General features: G+C 51.1%; 1 protein-coding gene across 2 annotated transcripts in view; it reads right to left on the bottom strand.

Annotated features, from left to right (window-relative positions):
- Nucleotides 1–1,240: 1,240 nt before the first annotated feature.
- POMC (proopiomelanocortin) overlaps nucleotides 1,241–20,995 on the bottom strand; it is a 36,073-nt gene continuing 16,318 nt past the window's right edge. The window contains exons 1-3 of one of the 2 annotated variants that reach the window (XM_054023350.1): nucleotides 13,874–13,918; nucleotides 7,460–7,613; nucleotides 1,241–2,230 (exon numbers count right to left, since the gene is read on the bottom strand). In XM_054023350.1, the coding sequence (XP_053879325.1) occupies nucleotides 1,580–2,230; nucleotides 7,460–7,591 (783 nt within the window). In that variant the 5' untranslated portion in view covers nucleotides 7,592–7,613; nucleotides 13,874–13,918 and the 3' untranslated portion in view covers nucleotides 1,241–1,579. Of the gene's footprint in view, nucleotides 2,231–7,459; nucleotides 7,614–13,873; nucleotides 13,919–20,995 lie in introns of those variants that run through there. The other variant, XM_054023351.1, reaches the window with a different exon arrangement.

The following is a 20,995-nucleotide window of genomic DNA, read 5'->3' on the forward strand; positions in this document are numbered from 1 at the left end:
CTGTGCGTGAAGTTTTAAAGGTTTCTAGTGGGCAGGTTGCGTTTCAGTCACTCCGGACTCATTGGGTATGTCTACACTGCAATCTGGAGGGGTGATAGCAGCATGCCTTGGCCATACCCCTGCTAGTTTTGATCTAACTAAATCAACGTTAGCTGGAGTAACAATAACAGCGAAGGTGTGGGTGGCTGCGCAGGCTAGCTTGGCCTGCCCAGGAACCGGGGTACATACTTGAGCGCCTGCTGCCCATGCTGCCATGGCTTCACTGCTGTCATTACATGGCTTTACTGCTGTCAAGCTAAGTTTGACCTGATTCTAGCTAGATCAATGCTAGCTTGGCTACGTCTACACATGCTGCAGCCATTATCCAAATCATTTTATAAAGATATTGTATAGACCCCGACCCAGGACAGATCCCTGTGGGACCCCACTTGATTTACCCTTCCAGCTTGCCCTGTGAACCATTGATAACTACTTTCTGAGTACAATTTTCTAACAAGGTGTGCACCCACCTTATAGTATGTTCATCTAGGCTATATTTCCCTAGCTTGCTTATGAGAAGGACATGTGAGACATTATCAACAGCCTTACTAAAGTTACTGCTTTCCTCCTATCCACAAGTCCTGTTACCCTGTCAAAGAAGAATACTAGGTTGGTTTGACGTGATTTGTTCTTGTCAAATCCATGTTGACTTATCACCTTATTATCTTTAGTTGTTTAAAGTTTGTTTGTTTTATTATTTGCTCCATTATCTTTCTGGGTACCAAAGTGAAGCTGACTGGTCTGTAATTCCCTGGGTTGTCCTTATTCTCCTCTTTTATAGATAGGTACTATATTTGCCCTTTTCCAGTCCTCTGGGATCTCTCCCTCCCCTCCACGAGTTCTCAGGAGATCATGATTGAGGTGCACTGGCAGAGCTGGGAGTGGGAAACCCAGGACGAGAACATCAATGGATTTGTTGCAAGTCTGGACTGATGTTTGTGAGATGTGCTGGAAATTAGCACAGTGCCTGCCCACTCTGTCCCTATTCACTGGTCTTACGTTGCGAAGGATTTAATACATTCACCAGTCCTGTCTATCTGCTTCCAAGGGTTGACTTTCAGGCTGTAGCTTGTCTCATCTACTTGAAACGCACAAGAACCTTTGCCAAAGAAAACCGCTCACGCCAGACAGAGCCAGAGACACTGCAGAGACCTGCTTAGCTTGCAAAACTGTATTATTATTTGAATCCATCATTTACAGTATTATACAGCTTGTTTCAAATATGAAAATAATCTGGCAGGGCAAAACTAGATATGCACTCATCAAAGCATCTCTTTCCTCATATGTACAGTACGGATGTTTTTATTTCAATGGATTGATTTTTAATCTGTGCACATTCAAAGTCAGAATAAGAACATGAAATCATTTCCTAACAGCAAACTGCTTTATAATAATAATTAATAATTAGTAACAACATAATAAGTGATCATTGTAACTGTATCTAAGTGAAACACATGCCAGTGGGATCTTGAAGCTAACTTGGGTCTCCTTGGGGATCTATTTGCAAGTTACATCCCCACCCTCCACTCCCTCCCTCACCTTACTGGCCTTTCTTGTAGGCATTTTTGATTATGGCATTCTTAAAAAGAGTCATTAAAGGGGTCTGGCTGTTCTCCGATGTCATGAAGCCCCCGTATCGCTTGTCTTTTGGCGGGGTGTTCCATCGGAAATGGTGCATCTTGTAGGAATTTCCGTCTTTCTTCTCTTCCTCCTCTGAGACCATCTCTTCCTCGCTCTCTGGGCTTTCCAGGGACTCGAACTCAGGGTAGTCCAGTTCCTTAGAGAGGTCTCTTCTGAACTCCAGTGGGTAGCTCTCGGCGGACTCCTCTTCCACCCCATTGGGATAGACCTTGATGGGTCTCCTCTTCCTGCCTACTGGCTTCCCCCATCGGAAATGCTCCATTGAGTAGGATCGTTTGCTGTCTTGCCTTTCGAGGGCAGCTCCTTCTTCTTCTTTGTCTCCTCTTTGGGCTGGGGAAGCATCAGGGAAGAAGCCAAAGAGGAGATTGCTGGGGATCTCTTCTCGCTTGTGGCCAGCGACACTGCTGCTGTTCTTCCTGCCGAACTTGTTCCAGCGGAAGTGGCTCATGACATACTTCCGGATGTTCTCAGACAGAGGCTGCAGGTGGCCATTACCTGGGTACACAGGTGACTCTGCAGACAGGTCCAGTTTGCAGGCTTTGATGCACTCCTGGGTGAGGAGAAAGGAAATGCTTCAACTAGACACACATTTGTGATGTGGGGCTCATGTCATATAATGTCCAGGCACGGAGGTGACCTATGGGCCTTTCTGTTTCTCTCTGTGAGTAACAGTACCTAGAAGTGTTTTTTCAGTGGCAGCACAGCTCTGTTTATTAATAATACTCATACTCATACAGACCCAGCATCTGTCCTGAGTCACATGTGCACAATTCCCACTGCTGGCAACAGGAGCCGTGCATGCGCATGTGGGAAGGCTGGGGTTGGCCCTGAGGTTCTGTTAAGTAAAGATCGATTCCGATTTTAACTATAAACTGTTGCCTTCTGGAGTTCATAGCCCAGCTCCCACAGTAGCACGGGACCCTGAAGGTCTCAGACACTGATGGAAATGTCCAACCCAGCCATGGTATTCCCTAGTTTCATCACTTGTAACAGGATGTGCAGGGCCAGGAGCTTTGTGCACCCTGCCACTCGAATACCCACCAGGATATATTAACTGGGGCCTAACTGGAAGGCAGGTCGTTGACAGAGGGTGTCCATTAACTGAGAAGAGCTACAGGTGATGGGCTAATTGAAGGGAAAGCAACCCCAGCAGGTGCGATTATATAGACTGACAGGAAGGAAGTGCTGGAGAGGAGGGAGCCTGGAGGAAGACAGAGGTAGGCCGAACGGGCGGACCCTTCCCTGGAAGCACGTGGGGATACTGGCTGTGGAGTGTAGATATAATGTAAATAAGGCGCTGGCTACTGGCAGAATACAATGAAACATGGCGGTGGTGCCAGGAGACCTGGAGCGCTTGTAGTCTGTGATTAAGACCTGACAGGACTCTCAGGGGTGACCCTGTGACACTTGGGCAGGTTGCCTGGGATCCGTGTCCTGTGTCTGTGTGGGAAGCCGAAAAGGGAGCCGGCGCGAGGGTGGGTTGTCCGGGGGAAAATGGAAGAACAACGAAAGGAGCTGCCACAGTCCAGGCAGCTCCTTCAACGATCCCAGCAAGCCGAGGAGCAGTCCAGGAGGGTGTGGCCGGCAGAGCAACGGCCGGCTCTGCAGGAATTTATTATGGAGCAGACGGCACCACAGCACCAGATGCTGCAGAGCCTGATAGTCCTGTGACCAGGTGGGCAGCAGAGCCCAGGGAATCAGACTGTGAAAAATGGCTCTGGCAGATGGCCCAGGGCCTTTCTCTGAACTGTTGAGCTGGAGGTTATGGCTGGGATAAGGCATCGTGGGCTTTGCGAGTGGCTTCTTCCTGGCCAGGCAAAGCACAAGCCACCCACAAGCCCCGACGCGAAGAACACGCCAGGGACTATGATACAGTCAAGGCAGCATCACTGATAGGCTGGGTCTGTTGTGGGAGGGATACTGTCAGAGATTTAGGGCTGCGAATTGGACAGAGGGAATAAGGCCCAGAGCTTCCACACAAAGACTGGCTGACTAGGCTGAGGCTGGAAAACCAGGGGCTGGAGGAAACGCTGGAGACGGTGGTTTTAGAGCAGTTTTTGCTGTCTTCCCAAGGTGGCAGGTGTCTGCGTGTGCTGGCACTCACCCTCGACTTTGGGCAGTGCAATGACGCTTGCTGAAGAGTTCTTAGAGGCTGACGTACCAGGAGAACAGTCTGTTCCCTGAGGGGACAGGAGATGGGGAAGGAGACTGTCGGTGCCCAAGCGGGAAAAGGGAGAGGAAAAAAGCCGGGAAGAGTCTAAGGGGTCCTCCGCTAGCGGGAGAGGTAGTTCGTTACTGATGCGGGCACTCAGGACATATAAAGAAACTGTTGGTGTATAGACTGCGGGTTGGCAGAATTCTGCGGGTGGACTGGGGTGCCCGGAGAAAATGAGTGTCTACCCATAGGGTCAAAGCCGTCAGGAAGTGGGTGAAGAGGTTATTGGATTCAGCAGCTAGAGTGTTCGCTTGTCCGGGTAGATCTGGGGAAACCCCATTGGATGCTGCCTGGGAGGGGATTGAAACTAGAATGCAAACGCGAGGAAACGCTGCCCCTTAGTAAAAATCCCTGTCGAGGTCAAGGGAAGGTTTAAATAGAAACAGGTGGGGATGGTGAAGGCTCGTTTTGGGAATTGACTGGAAACCCTTCGCCTTGATGGAAGGAGGAAACTCCTGGAGACCACAGACTTGGTTATGGGCTGTGAAACAACAGACCGAAGAAGGGGCTGATCAGAAAGAAAGAGAAGAACCTAGCTAGGAAGATACAAGCCGGGAAGGTCGGCAAGAGGAAAAAGAGTCTGGAGCAGAGAGAAAGCTGGTAGAGAAGGAAGAGGAAATGGAGGTGAACGAGACCTGTATGGGTTTAGCTGCTGAAGAAGGGGTCCCCCAGGCAGCCCCAGGAGCAGACCAGCAGGAGAAAGAGGCTTTGGCCAAACAGGGACCCAGAACAAAATGTCAGGGAGGGTGAAAGGAGAACCGAACCAGTGCAGCCGTGACAGAGTACAGAGGAAGTCAGCCCATGGTGTGAGGATGGAGGGGCGGAGACAGCCTCCGCCCACAGATTGTTCTTTGTGGAGACAATAGAGCATCAGGGAAAAGAGAGGGAGGTGTGTCGAATCAGTAGCTAACTGCAGGCCCTGTCATTCTAATACCCAGCACCTCAGCTCAGCACCTCTGTACGTCAGGCAGGGTGTACTCAGGTGCCTAACTAAAGCAGACGTGGGCACCCAATTTTTGGCACCCTGGTGTGACGGTGTTGGTGTAAATGACCAGCCCAAGGCCAAAGAGAGGTGTCAGTACCAGAGCTGGGGTTAAACCCCCTCCTGGCTTCCTAGCCCACGCTGCCACTAGATGTGGGTCCAGCCCCTTTCTTACCAGCTTTTGGCAAAGGGGGCAAACCTTCAAATGGCTGAGGTTATAGCCTGGAGAGGTGTCCACTTCGCTTGTTCAGTAGACATCTCCTTGCACGTCTAGTGCCGGGTAACTCTCCCTTCCTCCATGCGGGGCGGGGGAGAAATGAAATCCTGCCCTTCCAGCAGATGGAGTCAGTCTCTTCCATCTCTAGCTGCGATGTGAGCACTCAGTTACCAATGGACCCTCTGCAGCTTAAGAACCTAAAAGCTAGCTAGCGAGGGAGAGCGCCTAACCCGGTGGTAGGCAGACGGCGAAGGCTTTCTTGTCGCCCTGTATGCACAGCAGAATGCAGGAGAGCAGGCAGGGAGTGGAAAACTCCCCTGCAATCTTTGCAAGCCCCCTCACTGCAGGCAGGGCCGGCTCTAGGCACCAGCCGACCAAGCACGTGCTTGGGGCAGCACCTCAGAAGGGGCGGCCAATGTTGGGGTGGTGGGGGGTGCTCGAGGGGTTTTTTTTGTTTCGGCCGGGCAGCACGGGGGTGTTTCGGTGGCACGGCGCGGGGGGGGGGGGGGGCTTCGGCGGCGCGGGGAGGGGCAGGGGTTTGGGTGGTCCGGCGCGGTGCGGCCCTTGAGGAGTTTGGCCGGTACGGCATGGCGCTGTGGGGGTTTGGCTGGCCCAGCGCTCCGGGGGGGTGGGGGTTTGGGTGGCCCGGCGCGGCGCAACACTCGGGGGGGGGTGGGGGCGGGAGCAGTTTATGGGTTTGGGGGGCCTGGCGCGGCCCAGCGCACCGGGGGTTTGGGCGGCCCGGCCCGGCGCTCGGGGCAGGGGTTTGAGCAGCTCGGGGCGGGGGTTTGGGCAGTGCGTCGAGGCGCTGGGGGGGAGGGTGGGGGTTTGGGCGGCCTGCCCCAGCCCAGCCCGGCGTTCGGGGGTTGGGGGTTTCGGCGGTGCGGCGCTGGGGCGGGGGGTTGAGCGGCCTGGCGCTCCGGGGATTTGGGCGGCCCAGCCCAGCGCTCGGGGGTGGGGTTGGGCGGCCCAGCGCGGCGCTGGGGGGGGAGGGTTCGGCAGCCCAGCGCGGCGCTTGCGGGGCGGGGGGGTCTTACGGCAGGGGCGGCAAAAAAGTTAGAAGAAGAACAGGAGTACTTGTGGCACCTTAGAGACTAACAAATTTATTAGAGCATAAGCTTTCGTGGACTACAGCCCACTTCTTCGGATGCATATAGAATGGAACATATATTGAGGAGATATATATACATACATACAGAGAGCATAAACAGGTGGGAGTTGTCTTACCAACTCTGAGAGGCCAATTAATTAAGAGAAAAAAAACTTTTGAAGTGATAATCAAGCTAGCCCAGTACAGACAGTGTGATAAGAAGTGTGAGAGTACTTACAAGGGGAGATAGAGTCAACGTTTGTAATGGCTCAGCCATTCCCAGTCCTTATTCAAACCGGAGTTGATTGTGTCTAGTTTGCATATCAATTCTAGCTCAGCAGTCTCTCTTTGGAGTCTGTTTTTGAAGTTTTTCTGTTGTAATATAGCCACCCGCAGGAAGTGGGCTGTAGTCCACGAAAGCTTATGCTCAAATAAATGTGTTAGTCTCTAAGGTGCCACAAGTACTCCTGTTCTTCTTTTTGCGGATACAGACTAACACGGCTGTTACTCTGAAAAAAGTTAGAGCCGGCCCTGACTGCAGGAGGCGACTGCTCTGACAGGGCCAGCTCCTCTCAGCGACTGGGAATCCGCATTGCTCGATTGCCTTCCCTGGAGCTGTGCCCACTTATATCAGCTGGCGATCTGGCTTACAGGATAGATGGACATATTGCTCTGAGCAGCCATACAGCAGTTCTCTGGCATACAGAGGGCCACGGCCACCTCTGAGCGACCCCAGGGACTCTCCCTATGTCCTCCCACGGCCCGCATCGCTGCAGCCACCAAGAACTTTACAAGCTTTCCTGACTCTGCACCCACAGCACCTCTGCAGGGTAAGGGAACAGAATCACCCGCATTTTACCACTGGGCGACTGAAGCCCACGGCGATGAAGTGAACTGCCCAAGGTCTGCGACCGATCTGGGAATCTCCCAACTCCCAGTCCTGCACCTTCGCTGAAAACGCTCCTTCCTGCGCGGTCGGGAACAGTGCTTGGGCGGCTGGGCGTGGGGGAGCTGTTTTACCAGGGCTGATTTCTGATTGGCTTCCAGAAAGAGATGCCAAGGAGTGGTTTAGTTTTTGAATGTATTTAATTCTGAGCATGGCTCAGACGTTAGCAATGGGAAATGTCTATTGTACCTCCATCTCCCCGGTTTAGTGCAGGACACGGCATCTTGTTCCTCTGCCACTCTCTCCCCTGAGGCCGAGTCCCATTTTAGAGGCCTGACCAAGTCCCTCCCTCACGTTCCCCCTGAGCGCCCGGGGCTGGAGCCACTCACCAGCAGGCCAGCTTCTGCGCTGAGCTCCTGACACCTGCTGCTCTGCCAGCACTGGCTGGTCACTCCGCCGGCCGCGTGAAAGAGCAGCACGCCCACAATCGCCAGCAGGCCGCTCCGGATGGGTTTCAGCATCTTCGGGATGGAGCTCGGAGTCCTGAGGAAACAGAACAAGTCGGGGTGATGCCAAGTGTAATCGCTGTGACGCTTGTCGGCCGCGCTGGCAGCTGTTAGCCGGCACCTCGACAGCAAGGTGAGTCCATCACGGATGCACAAGACGGACAGAAAGAGAGGGTTACACACAAGGAGCTCCCCAAACAGGTCCATTCAAATGTCGCTCCTGCACCAGGAGCAGGGGGGCGGGGAGATGTCTCCTGAGAAGATGTTTGTATCTGTTTAGACCTGGGCCCAACTGCCAAATGAAAGCCACCAGACTGAGGGGATGGAGGCTTTCAGAATTTGAACCTGGGCCTGGGTCTGAATTTCAAAGTTTGGCTCTTGTCTCTCTCTGCTCGGCCTAGACAAAATCACAAACATGACCCTCATGGGGGAGGGGCTGGCATTCAAACCCAGAACTGGAGTCAAATTCCACATATGGCCTCTCTCTCTCTAATGCAGTGGTCCCCAAACTTTTTAACTCATGCTCCCCTTTACCACTGTCTGCGCCCCCCTCTTGGAGCCAGGAGTGGGGCTGCAGCTGGAGGCGGGGCCGGGAGCAGAGCTGGATGGTACTTCTTCCCTGCCTCCCGGGGGAATGGTCCAGGCCCCAGCCGCGCCCTACTCCCCCCCCCCCGAACGGTCTTCCAGGCCCCCTGAGGGTGGGGGCGTGCGCCCCACAGTTTGGAGACCTCTGCTCTAATCAATCCAATTGCCGATCTTGTTAGCCAAATGGGCTTGTTTCCCCCTGGAGCTGCCCAATTACCCCAAGGAGGCACGGGATTCTAGAAGATGGCTTTAAGTTTTTATTGACCAGTCAGCTGAGTGGGCGCTCTCCTCGGCTAATGCCAGAGAGAGATCCCCTTACAAGTGCGGAGCAAACCTTTTTATATCCCTTGCCTCTCTCTCAATCTGCATACAAGGCCTTTTGAACTGTTCCTTCCGCATACATGTATAAGGTATGCATGCTAAGTTGTTTGTTGCTAGGTATAAAAAGGTTTGCTCCGCACTTGTAAGGGGATCTCTCTCTGGCATTAGCCGAGGAGAGCGCCCACTCAGCTGACTGGCCAATAAAAACTTAAAGCCATCTTCTAGACTCCCGTGCCTCCTTGGGGTAATTGGGCAGCTCCAGGGGGAAACAAGCCCATTTGGCTAACAATCTGAATATCGGCCGACTTTGGAAGGAGGGAGTTGGGTTTCCAGCCCTGCTATAGAGCTTAGGGCCGCAGAAGGATGCTGGAGCTGAGTCCGAGCCCTGCCCAGCCAGCAGGAGCACATGGGATGCGCCCCCGTGCCACAATGTCATGCATGGCATAAATCCCGGGATGGATGGGCAGGGAACCCCAGCACAGCTCTCAGGTACAGCAGGCGCTCACAGCAGCTGAGTTCCAGCCCAGCAAACAGGGATCCCATCCCGATGCACTGCTGGGAGGGATGCTATTCTGAATAGTATCCCTGAAACATTGGAGGTTTACACGTCACGACTCATTGCTCAGACGCACTACCGGCAACGTCTGTTTGTAAGAGAACGGTTTGATTGGGCGGGAATGTAAAACGCCCCGGTTCCATCCATGGAATTTTTAAATGCTCCTTTCGATACATTTCCCCCACCCTGTTCCCTTTATCTCTTAAATCATGTAAAAAGAATTGGGGTGCAAAAACATATTCCGTCGGGGTTTACTGGTTCCACTGCCTCTGGGGCTTGGATTCGTTACAAAGTGGGCTGGGCCTTCAGCTGGGGTAAATTACCGTTGCCTCACTGAAGCCGTGTTGTGTTGTACAAATACCCCAGGGGGGACTTCAATAGAGAGATGCCTGTTGACACCAGCTGAAGATCTGGCCCTGTATTTTTAGATAGTATCCATCTTAAGGGAGGTTAATCACTGACACCGGGTCTGGAGAAACTGCCCTTCTGCAGAGAGCAACTTTTATAGGGAGGTGTAATGAGTTTAGCTCGTCCTCTGTGCTCTGGGTCAGATTGCCTTAGTTCGGTGACAGATGCAGTTCCCCTCCTGTCATTTCTGCAGAACCATTGTAGCTAAATGAGAAGCAGGCTCCATTCTAATCTAATCAGCATAATTACCAGAATTTGTAAAATTCCTGCACAAAAGCAATGTATATTCTTAAAGGAAAGCAGTTCTCTCACCCTGCAGGGCAGGCAGCATATTACAGGGTTAGCACCATCCATTGTGATCCCAGTATCTTTACCAATCTAGTGGTGTAGGAAGCACACAGAACACAACTTGGGTTTCGGATGCACTGGAAGTGCCAGCCAGTAGGAAAATCTTGGGATGTGAAAGTTACAGAGGGTAAATATGGAGCCAGACTCAGATTTCTTGCCCTAAGAAGCACTTGACGTGCATAGGAAATAACCCCCATTCTCTGCGTCTGGAGTTCTCGCTTTGTTGTTTAACACCACGTTATAGCTTTGACTTGGACGTTACTGCTGAAGTAATTAGCAATGCTCGCTGGACCTGTTTCTAATACTTTCACCTGGGGAACTAAAAGCGTGTTGCAGATACTAATCCGTTCAGCCTCACCTATGCCTGTGAGTTATGCAAGTATCACCCTCGCAATTCTGCAGAAAGGGGAACACGCACAGAAGGAACGTGTCCAAAGTCGCTCAGGGAGTGTGCAGGAGACTCAGAAATAGAAGCGAAGAGACTGGACTCCGAGGCCCTTGCACTAACCACTAGAGAACTGTCTTTATTAACAGATTAGAGATTCAGAATCGGCAATTCTATCCACAGCCGCATACAGATCACACGATCCCCAGCCAAAATGCAGCTTGGCTTTTGTTCTGCTGAATACAAGACAACACGGTTCTCTTTCGTTCCTAATTAAAAAGCTTCTCTTTCGGGAAGGAACCCAGCTCCTTTAATTTGATTCTATGTGGGGGGGAAAAAGCGAGACTTTCTTGGATGGCATTTGCTACCTAAAGGTCCATCAAAAGATAGATAAATGCAAGTAGGGTTGCTAATTGAAAAATATGAGCATTGCATTCTTCAGGACTTAAGCCGCTCTGATAGACTCACGTCAACTCTGCTACATCTTACAGTGAACTGAGCTGCCTTTTATAGAAATTGCTTATTGTTGTTCCCATTCTCCTAACTTCTATCAGCCTAGCAAGGCTCTTGACCAGGGACCGTCCTTGCAGGTTTAGACAGCGCATATGACAGAGTGGATGCTTCTGTAAATAATAGATGACGATTTAGTCATCAGATGCTTGTAGACAGCACTTGGAAGCTGCAGTGGGGGGTCTGAAGCTGATGGGCTTTGAAAATGCCACTCTAAATCTTGGAGAAGAATACAACTGGAACATCTCTTGGGGGTGTAGAACAGAGGTGGGCAAACTCTTCCAGTCGTGCCCCCTTTTCCATTCACGGAATTTGTCATCCCACCCCCCTCCATTACTTGTAATTGAAGTAATCCCTTACTTCTGCGCTACTGCTGACCGCGGGGCTGCCTTCAGAGCTGGGTGGCTGGAGAGCGGTGCCTGCTGGCCGGGCCATTCATATTGTTTGCGGCAAAGGAGGTCTATTTTTTTAATCCCACTCCTGTCCCACCCTGCAATACCCACTCTATTTTTATACCGCTCCCGCTATTATGGCAGCGGGACCTGTGGGATCCCAGTTTCTTCACCCACCCCCGGGGTGCGCCCCCCCCCCCAGTTTGTGCACCACTGGTGTAGAAGGTAGGTTTCAGGACCTGGGCTAGCTCTTAGTGCTATAGAAGGCTGAGGAAAAGAACCCTAATTAGATTCCTCACCTAGGGAGAACTTCAGATGTGGTCAATGGATTTGAAGCATTAGAGCCAGCCTTTTCTTAGAAACGTGCTTTTCAACAATAAAGTGGGCCTTTGTGAGAAAATGTTTGTGTTCGTTGAGGTTTCTCAGGTGTTGTTAAAAACAAAATCAAAAACTACCGCAAACCCAACCAGGCACGCACACATTTCTTTTGTTCTAGAACCGCAGCCTGAAATTTGTTGGTTTTCAGTTGAAAGTTCAGAAAAGTTTGGGGGTTTGGTGTTGGGGTTTTTTTGGTTAAACCCTGAAAAATGCCACAAAAATGAAAACGGTTAGGGGTTTTTTTCCCCTAAGTATTTTCATGGAAAATAAGATGCTCTTTTCGACCTGCTCTTCTTACCACTTTATGCCAAAGCAAAAAAAAAAAAAAAAAAAGCCGCCCAAACCGATGAAGCAAAAACCCCCCCAAAAAGCGCCCTCCCCAAAGATCCTCTTGCGCACCCCCTGGGGTGTGTGCACCCCACTTTGGAGACCACTGCACTAAAGTTCTATTTCGTGTGAGTGAGGCAGGTCTGCACAAGGACCTTTTACCAATCCAGGACCAGCAAAGCCCTCCTAGAATGGATGCAGCTAGACCAGCAAGCTGTGCTTTGTGCTGGTAGAGTAAAACCACCTCTAGGATTGAAACATGCCCTGACACCAGCCTGTGTGAGTGAAAGAGCTTTCTTGCTGGTACCTCTGTGTCTACGCTCCCAGTTTTTGTCAGCAAAGCTCTGTCAATCGGGGATCATACATCTTCATACCCCTGTCTGATATGGGCTATGTCAACCCTACAATCTTAAGTCGACCTATGTTAGGTCAGCTTACAGCCACTGCATTAATTACTGCGGTGGCTGATGTCCACACTGCCCCCCTTCTGTCGGTGGTGCACATCCTTCCCAGGAGCACTTCTACCGACTGAAGAGGAGCAGTGTGGGGCACTGAGAGCCAGGACTCGCAGCCCCACGCAGCTCCCCATCGGGAGCCCAGCTGCCTCCTGGAACTTCTCACCTCCCCGCCAGGAGTGGGGGAAAGCCGCTGGGGGCTTCTCAGCTTTGGTGGGGAGATCCACGCCCGGAGTCCGGCTGGCTGCTGTGCTCCCAGGGGGGACCAGGGAGTTGGGACCGCAGGGAGGGCAGCAGGGAGTGAGGAGCCCAGGCAGCAGCCCAAGCCGGGAGCCCGGATGGGAGCGGAGACCTGGCAGCAGCCTGGCTGGGGAGCTGAGCTGTGAAACTGATGGGAATGACAGCCAAGAGCTGATCTAAGGAACCCAGTGTCTACACAGACACTGCATCACCCTAACTACACCGACATAAGCCCTACGTCTCTCGTCGAGGTGGTTTTATTATGTCAGTATAGCAGGGGCGTTACATCAGCAGGAGGAGCATTTCAGTGTGTACACCTCCAGTTCTGTGGACAAAAGCTGACTTCTGTCGACGAAATTGTGTAGTGTAGACAAGGCCATAGTTATGCTGGCCGAAGTCTGTAGTGTAGACCTGGTCTAAAGTTCTCTCTCTGGCCCTGGTGGGGTTCCCTGAACTTGGGGATTTTTGTTGGGTATGATTGTTTCCTTAACTTGACTGACTGAACATCACTGCCACGTTATCAGAAACACCGTTAACAGATTCCTCTTGGTTTATACACCACAAGGCACCCCCTTGGTTGGGAAGCAAGGACTTGCAGCTAGGACACAGGGATGCTTTTAATAAAGCTGGTTATAAAAGAGAACAGATCAAACCCAAAGAAAAAAAGTCCTCTCCTGATCTTTTGTCAGCATGCAGCCACCAGTAACTTTTGACATTATTAAGGAGGGTGAGAAAGTACAAAAGGTCTTGGAGCTGTGGACAGAGACAGTGCGGGGGTTTGTAATATATTTAGAAAACAGAACAATCCACAGCAAAATAGAGGAACAATGAAAAAATAAAGACTCTAGGTAAGAATTTATTAAATATTTAGGTCTCTAGAATGAGGAGGGGGCTTAGTTGGTAGGGGTGTTTTGGGGGGGAGGGGAAGGTTGTGTTTACTGGCTTCCTCTTGCAATTAAATCCCTGACCATGAGAAATTTATCTTAGCATGCGAATGAATCGTAACATAGCTCTAATATTAACTATTTCCCCTTAGAGCAAAGAGGGCTTAGCAGGCAAGTGTCATTCCTTCGAGACTCACATAACAAATTGGGACAATCAATCCTGACTTGATCCCATTCTATAGTATGCCCTTGAAAGAAGAAGGCTAGTGGGAATACAGGGTTATGTCCTCTGGTAGCTTTATAGCTCCCTGGTACGGCTGATTCCTTTAAATCACACCTGATGTGAAATATTTCTGCTGGGTTACAGCTAAAGGACAATAGCTTGTTCTTTATCAATGCGAGGAACAGAGCTAGAAGACAATGCCCCCGTGCTCCTGTCTTAACGGGAGTGGAGAAAAGATCAGAGCAGAAGGAATAACGAGGAAGAGCCGGAGTCGTTCCGACTTACCTGTTGCTGTGGAGTGTGATCTTGGCTTCTCAGTCTGATGCCTCCCTCTCAGTCTCTGTGAGCGACTGTAGCTCCCAGCTCCAGCCCCAGCTCTTTTTATACCAAAGGCTGGGCTTTGTGCAGGGCGTTTCATCCAAGACAACCTTCCGGACAGACCTTTTGAAGCAACCATAAACCGTCTGGGAGAAGGGGGCGTGTGGGGTGGGGATATGGGCAAAGAAGCCAGTGATGAGGGAATGTTCCAGGTGTGGAACAGAACAAAAGATTAGCAAACAGTGTCTGGAAGACAAACGTTTGCTGGATCTATCCCCATGGTAAATGAGGAGAGATTAGCATCTCCCTGTGAGCAGGAACTCCGGGTGGAGCATGGTAAAGTTTTCCAGTCATGCTTGCTAATCACATTTCCAGAGCGGAGATAGCAGGTTTTAATTAAAAGTCAAACGCCCTTTTGGAGCAGGTATTAGTGAGCAATAAAGGTATCACTTCTGGGTCCTGGTGCTGTTTATTACATGCACGTTGGTGGGGTCGTTAGTCACTGTTCAGTCTCAGACGCTGGGCTCCAGGGGGCTTTGCAGATTTTTGTTTGTCTTTAGCAGAGAAAAAATATTGTTCTCCTGCATTTTTAAAAGTGAATATTTGTGCTGGTGAAAGGTGGCGGGTCGACAGCTGTGGGCCACATGGAACAGGTCCAACATGGACAGTGGCAGTGCAAACTCCCCCATGTTATCAACCCTAGCTGGAGGCCAGAGGAGAAATTCCATCTCCATGGTCCAATCAATCCCTGGCCCCTCTGCTGAGATTGTCAGCCAGGAGACCAGCCGGAGCTAATTGTCAGTTTTGAGGAGTGGACAGTGGGAGGTGGACCGGGACCCACCAGACTCATGATACTCTAATAGGGTTGCCCTTGGATGTTGGATATTTAAAATATGTTCTTGTTGGCATTGTGGTAGCATCTAGGAATCTCCATCAAGGAGCAAGGCCTGTTATCATAGAAGATTAGGGTTGGAAGAGACCTCGGGAGGTCATCTAGTCCAATCCCCTGCTCAAAGCAGGACCAACCCAACTAAATTATCCCAGCCAGGGCTTTGTCAAGCCGGGCCTTAAAAACCTCTAAGGAAGGAGATTCTACCACCTCCCTAGGTAACCCATTCCAGTGCTTCACTGCCCTCCTAGTGAAATAGTTTTTCCTAATATACAACCTAGACCTCCCCCACTGCAACTTGAGACCGTTGCTCCTTGTTCTGTTATGGCCAAGCAAAGAGGACAGTCCTTCCCCCACAGTGCTTACAGTCAACGTGTCAGGGCTCAAGAGGTGGGCAAGCCAGACAAAGGTGGTGGGAGCTATTGGAATTCAATCGAGAAATCTCAGCTTGCATCAACTTCTTTTATGCCCAATGCCTTGGGAGGTAGCGTGCTTCTGAGGTGACCTTTCACCTCCGGTGCTTGTGGCCTTGTTTAGATGACCGCTGATGAGATGGCCTCTTGCTGCCGTGCCCCTTTTGTGCTCACTTTCCACAAACATGCCTGAACAATGGAGTTTGTTTCAGACACAATTGTCAAATGCGGCCTCCCAGCTTGCCCGGGCAAATAACTGCGCTACACAAATGTTAGGAGGTGCTTTACAAACGTTACACTCCCAGAGCGGAATGAATGCCATGTGACTTCTCTGGCCAATGCCAAATAACCAACGCAGCCTGAATTGTGACTCTCAGGTATGGGATGCTCCTCGCAAACCATCTGCGACTGATCCACAGAGGGAAAGGAAATTGGAAAAAAAAATCACATAAATCTGAATATTTAATAAATTGAGGGACACTGTGATTTCTCCAGCGACAGTCAACCAACGGAAAATGAGGCAAAATGTGACAATTACATTCTGCCTAGTGCATTGTTTGCATTGCTCTAATATACCATCCTGAGTTCTTTACTCTTTCTTCTTACTTCATTGACTGTGATGGAAATTTGCCTTAGGGACAGACGCGGACGTGTCCTGCACCTCTTTTCTTCCCTCTGCTGGCGACCTGCCTTGGTTTTCTCTGAGTCACAGTCTGCTTCTCGGATTGCTCCTGTGGCAGCTTCATGGTGCTCCGCTCTGTACTGCGGCTCGTGGCAAAGCCATTGCTGATCCCCCAGCAATAACCGTGTAAGGCCTTTTGGAAGCTTTCTGGGTGAAAGCCACTGTCTAAAGCATAGGCTATTCTCACGATTGTCTCCTGCTCCAGTTTTACCGGCTTTAACTTTAGCTCAGTTCATGCCATCAGCTGACCCTCTCCCTTTAAAAGCCAGAAGTCCTGCTTGGAGACATCCCATAGGCAATTCATCTCTACTGCAATGCACATAACGACCTTAGCTGCCTCCACTGTCAGTGCCACGTCCCCTGCTGTGAAATTCTTTTCTTTGACAGAAGAGCAATTCTGAGACATTTTACGAGCCCAACGAATGGCTGAAAGGTGTCCATGATTTTCACTTTAAAGGATCCTCCATCATCATCATCAAGCTGCTCTGAGCTTTTTATTTTTATAGGGAAGCTCGGAAATCAATTTACTAGGTTCCAAAACCTTATTGATTGAGACATTTACAGGGGAAATGCAAAGGTAAAGTACCACATTGCAATAACTTTTCCAGCCTATGCTGAATGCCTCCAATGCACGCAGCCCAAGGAGGGTACCCACCAGGGCTGAGATTTTCACTTCAGCGCTGACCCTTGCTGGCCAGCCCCCACCCCAGAGTTGAGCCTCCGCTATGACGATTTCATCCGCTTTCGCTTTAGAATAGAACTGGGTTCCAGCGCAAAGTTTTGACTTTAGATCCAAATTCCCGTCGTTCAAAGGCATTCAGTTGCAGGCCTGTTACAAAGAAAGGAGTCTGATCTCCAGCGCGTGACGTGGCATTGCGTCACTGACGTCACAGTGAGGTGGAAAGAGTTCTGTAAATAATTCACTGTGAATTTTCCCGAACTTGACGTTATTTGCGAACATTTTTTGCCAGTTTTGTGTTTACGCCAAATGTGGAATTTAAGCTGTGTTGCGAATAGGTACAGAAAAGTCACCTGGGGTTGATTCTGGTCGCTGAAGGCTTGAGTAAAGGCCCTATAATCCAGTTTCTAGTGTGAATGGTCACAGAAAGTGAATGTAAAATTGTCCTTCCGCAAGATGTTGAGCGCCGCCACTGGAGATCCTCTTCCGTTAAGCATTTCTTTCAGTGAGACCTGACTGCACAAATAGCTGTGGGACATGGACCCAAAGGGGGAGTGGACCCAGATGAAATTAATGTATTAAGACATGTGAGCAGAGATTCACAGAAACTGGCCAATGGGAGCTGCAGGGATGGCGCTTGAGGGCACGGGCAGCATGCGGAGCCACCCCCCATCCCCGCCAGGGGCTGCAGAGATGTGCCAGCAGCTGGCTGCTTCCAGGAATGGTGTGGGGCCACAGCATGCAGGCAGCCTGCCTGAGCCCTGTTGCGCCGCCGGCTGGGAGCCACCTGTGGTAAGCGCCTCCTGGCCGGAGCCTGCACCTCATACTCCCTCCTGCACCCCAACCCCCTGCCCCAGGTCAGAATCCCCTCCTGCACCAAGCTCCCTCCCAGAGCCCACATCCCTCACCCACCCCTGCATCCCAACACTCTGCCCCAGCCCAGCACCCCGTCCTGCACTCCAACCCTCTGTCCCTGGTCAGAATCCCCTCCTGCACCAAACTCCCTCCCAGACCCCGGACCCCTCAGCCTCTCCTGCACCCCAACACTCTGCCCCAGCCCGGCACCCCGTCCTGCACTCCAACCCTCTGCCCCTGGTCAGAATCCCCTCCTGCACCAAACTCCCTCCCAGACCCCGGACCCCTCAGCCTCTCCTGCACCCCAACACTCTGCCCCAGCCCGGCACCCCGTCCTGCACTCCAACCCTCTGCCCCTGGTCAGAATCCCCTCCTGCACCAAACTCCCCCCCAGACCCCGGACCCCTCAGCCTCTCCTGCACCCCAACACTCTGCCCCAGGTCAGAATCCCCTCCTGCACCCAAACTCCCTCCCAGAGCCCGCACCCCTCACCCTCTCCTGTACCCCAACCCCTTGCTCCAGGTCAGAATCCCCTCCTGCACCAAGCTCCCTCCCAGAGCCCACATCCCTCACCCACCCCTGCATCCCAACACTCTGCCCCAGACTGGTGCCCCCTCCTGCTCCCAAACTCCCTCCCAGAGTCCGCACCCCTCACCCTCTCCTGCACCCCAACCCTCTGCCCCAGCTTGGAGCCCCCTCCTGCACCAAACTCCCTCCCAGAAAGAAACTAATATAACAGCTGTTCTAAGGTAAGACATAGGCTACTTTGAATTAACTTAACTATATTCTACATGTTTTAAGACTGAAATGTAACCACAAAATGGATTTATGTTAATTAAAAGGCAAGTTTAGTATGGCGTTAATAGCCTCGATGCCATAATCGTGATAATTTTGTTTTAAATTAGGAAAAGTCTTGTATACAGGGGCCCCACAGGAGAGTTAATCTAGCCCTGGGTGTGGGGATCCGCAGATCCCCATTTTGTCCCGGATATTTTTAGTAAGTCAGGGATAGGTCATGGAATTTTTCTTTTTTGCCTGTGACCTGTCCGTGACTTTTACTAAAAATATCCACGACAAAATCTTAGCCTTACCTATTGCCCAATGGCTGGGGGATGCGCCTACAACGTGGGTGACCTAAATTCAAATCCCTTCTCCACCTCAGGCAGAGGGAGGAACTCAACTAAACTTGCTCGGAGTCCTCTGCGGCCAGGCCTTTTGCAACTGCCCCCCCCCCAATCCATTTGGGGTTGAACGAAACATGTTTTGTTCAACACCAAACTGATTTTTTGTTTGTTTGTTTGTTTCACTGAAATGTTTTGTGTTATTTGGATTTGGTTTCACCTGAAATGAAATCTTTTTGGAACTGCCAGTGAATGGAAAAAATCCGATATTCACCCAGCTCTACCAAAGAGCCATCGGGTGGTAATTTTTGGTCCCTACCAACATGGGCTGAATTTACACCTGTGATCTAGAGGTAAAGGGTCCTTTCACTCCATTTGCAGCCTGCTTATCCACCAGTCCCATTGTCCCATGCATCTGTACTTATTGTATGCATTTCTTTGGGTGACCCGAGTATCAGAGATGCTGAGTGCCTGCAGCTGCCGTTGACTTGGGACGCTGAGAATACTCACCACCAGGGTTTTAATATGTTAGTTATTTCCTGGTTTCCCAGTCCATGCTTCTAAATGCAGTGGCATGCCATGAGGCTTTTACAAGGCATGCACCTCTACACTTGGGAGTACATGCAAGGTCACGCTAGGCAGAGAACGCCGTTTTGTGGCTGGACGGAATTGTCCCGTGGGCACCGCCTGTCGTGGGGCATGCAATGAATGTCTGAATGGCCCTAGCTCATCCTGCTTTCCGTTTCCTCCTCTGACTTTAACGTGTATTTTTTCATCTCTTGGATAACAGCAGGAACATCAGGATTTATTTTTATTTCAGAAGATTTTCTTTGAAAGCCACGGCGCGTTTGAGTGATTACCCATTTGGAAACCAACTGGTTCCTAGGCGCATGAGAGCGGTGTAAAAACCAAGATAACCGGACAGGCATCTAGGAGGGGATGGGAGAGCAGAGCGAGTGCCAGCCTGGCTCCCTCCCCCCTCAATGGAATATCTCTTCTCTCTGTCTGATCTCCAAACCCTCGCTGCTGGGTACCTCTGGCTGGGACAGAAGCGTCTCTGTGCTAGGAGGCAGCGAGTGGCGCTTAGTTCATGGACGTTGGCTGCCATGCTGTGGCACCAAACGGGGAGGCCTCGGGTGGTGGCAGAGGGATGAGACCCTGGAGGGAGTGAGAGAGGTGTTGTCTGCAATGGCTTGGTGGTGCTAGGGCTAAAGCAGCCCTTGTCTGGCAGGGCGGATGTGTTAGCGGGTGGTGGTGTCTGCATGGACCCAGGGGCTAATCAGCCATGTAATTTCTGGCCTTTCAGTGAAGGGCATTTTAATTTGGATAACAACTCGCATCTTGGTGTGAATGAGCCCCATGCCAGACGGTGATGCTGACAGCTTTGTTCAAATCCAGCCGGCCTGCGTAGAAGCAGGAGATGGGATGATCTGCTGCTCAGGGGAACAAATCAAGCCTGTGGTGGCGTAAACAACAGAGGCAGCTGTGCCAGCAATCACACCATCCTGGCAGCTGGCCGTTCTCAGGGCGGGGAGCCAAGCAGGGCCCCCCGCAGTGCTAATCCAGGCATAGCACTACACGTGGGCTATTTGCAGCACACACTTCCTGTGGGCAGCGGCACCAACATAACACGGGTGTAGCAACCTCCAGGCCCTTTGGCAAAGGCAGGGCAGGCGGGCACAAGGGGATCTGGGGCTGATTGTGGAGGGGCCATCAGTCAGTGTGTCAACTCCTCTGCTGCTTCTCTAGCATTCTCCCTGGAGGCACGATGAAGGTGGGACAGGTAAAGGGGGCAGGGGTGCATGTGGATGGATGGTGGTTTCCTGTTTAAAGAGAGGGTGGGTGGGTGGAAACCCTCATGCTGTGCTCCAGCCAAGGGAGACTCAGAGCAAGCAGAGATGAAGTTCTCGCCCCGGTGCTCTGTCAGCATGTAGCCCCATCTCATAGATTCATAGATTATAGGACTGGAAGGGACCTCGAGAGGTCATAGAGTCCAGTCCCCTGCCCGCATGGCAGGACCAAATACTGTCTAGACCATCCCGGATAGACATTTATCTAACCTATTCTTAAATATCTCCAGAGACGGAGATTCCACAACCTCCCTAGGCAATTTGTTCCAGTGTTTAACCACACTGACAGTTAGGAACTTTTTCCTAATGTCCAACCTAGACCTCCCTTGCTGCAGTTTAAACCCATTGTTTCTGGTTCTATCCTTAGAGGCTAAGGTGAACAAGTTCTCTCCCTCCTCCTTATGACACCCTTTTAGATACCTGAAAACTGCTATCATGTCCCCTCTCAGTCTTCTCTTTTCCAAACTAAACAAACCCAATTCTTTCAGCCTTCCTTCATAGGTCATGTTCTCAAGACCTTTAATCATTCTTGTTGCTCTTCTTTGGACCCTTTCCAATTTCTCCACATCTTTTTTAAAATGCGGCGCCCAGAACTGGACA

The sequence above is a fragment of the Malaclemys terrapin genome, chromosome 3 (genome assembly GCF_027887155.1).
Source record: "Malaclemys terrapin pileata isolate rMalTer1 chromosome 3, rMalTer1.hap1, whole genome shotgun sequence".
Classification (NCBI taxonomy): Eukaryota; Metazoa; Chordata; order Testudines; family Emydidae; genus Malaclemys; species Malaclemys terrapin.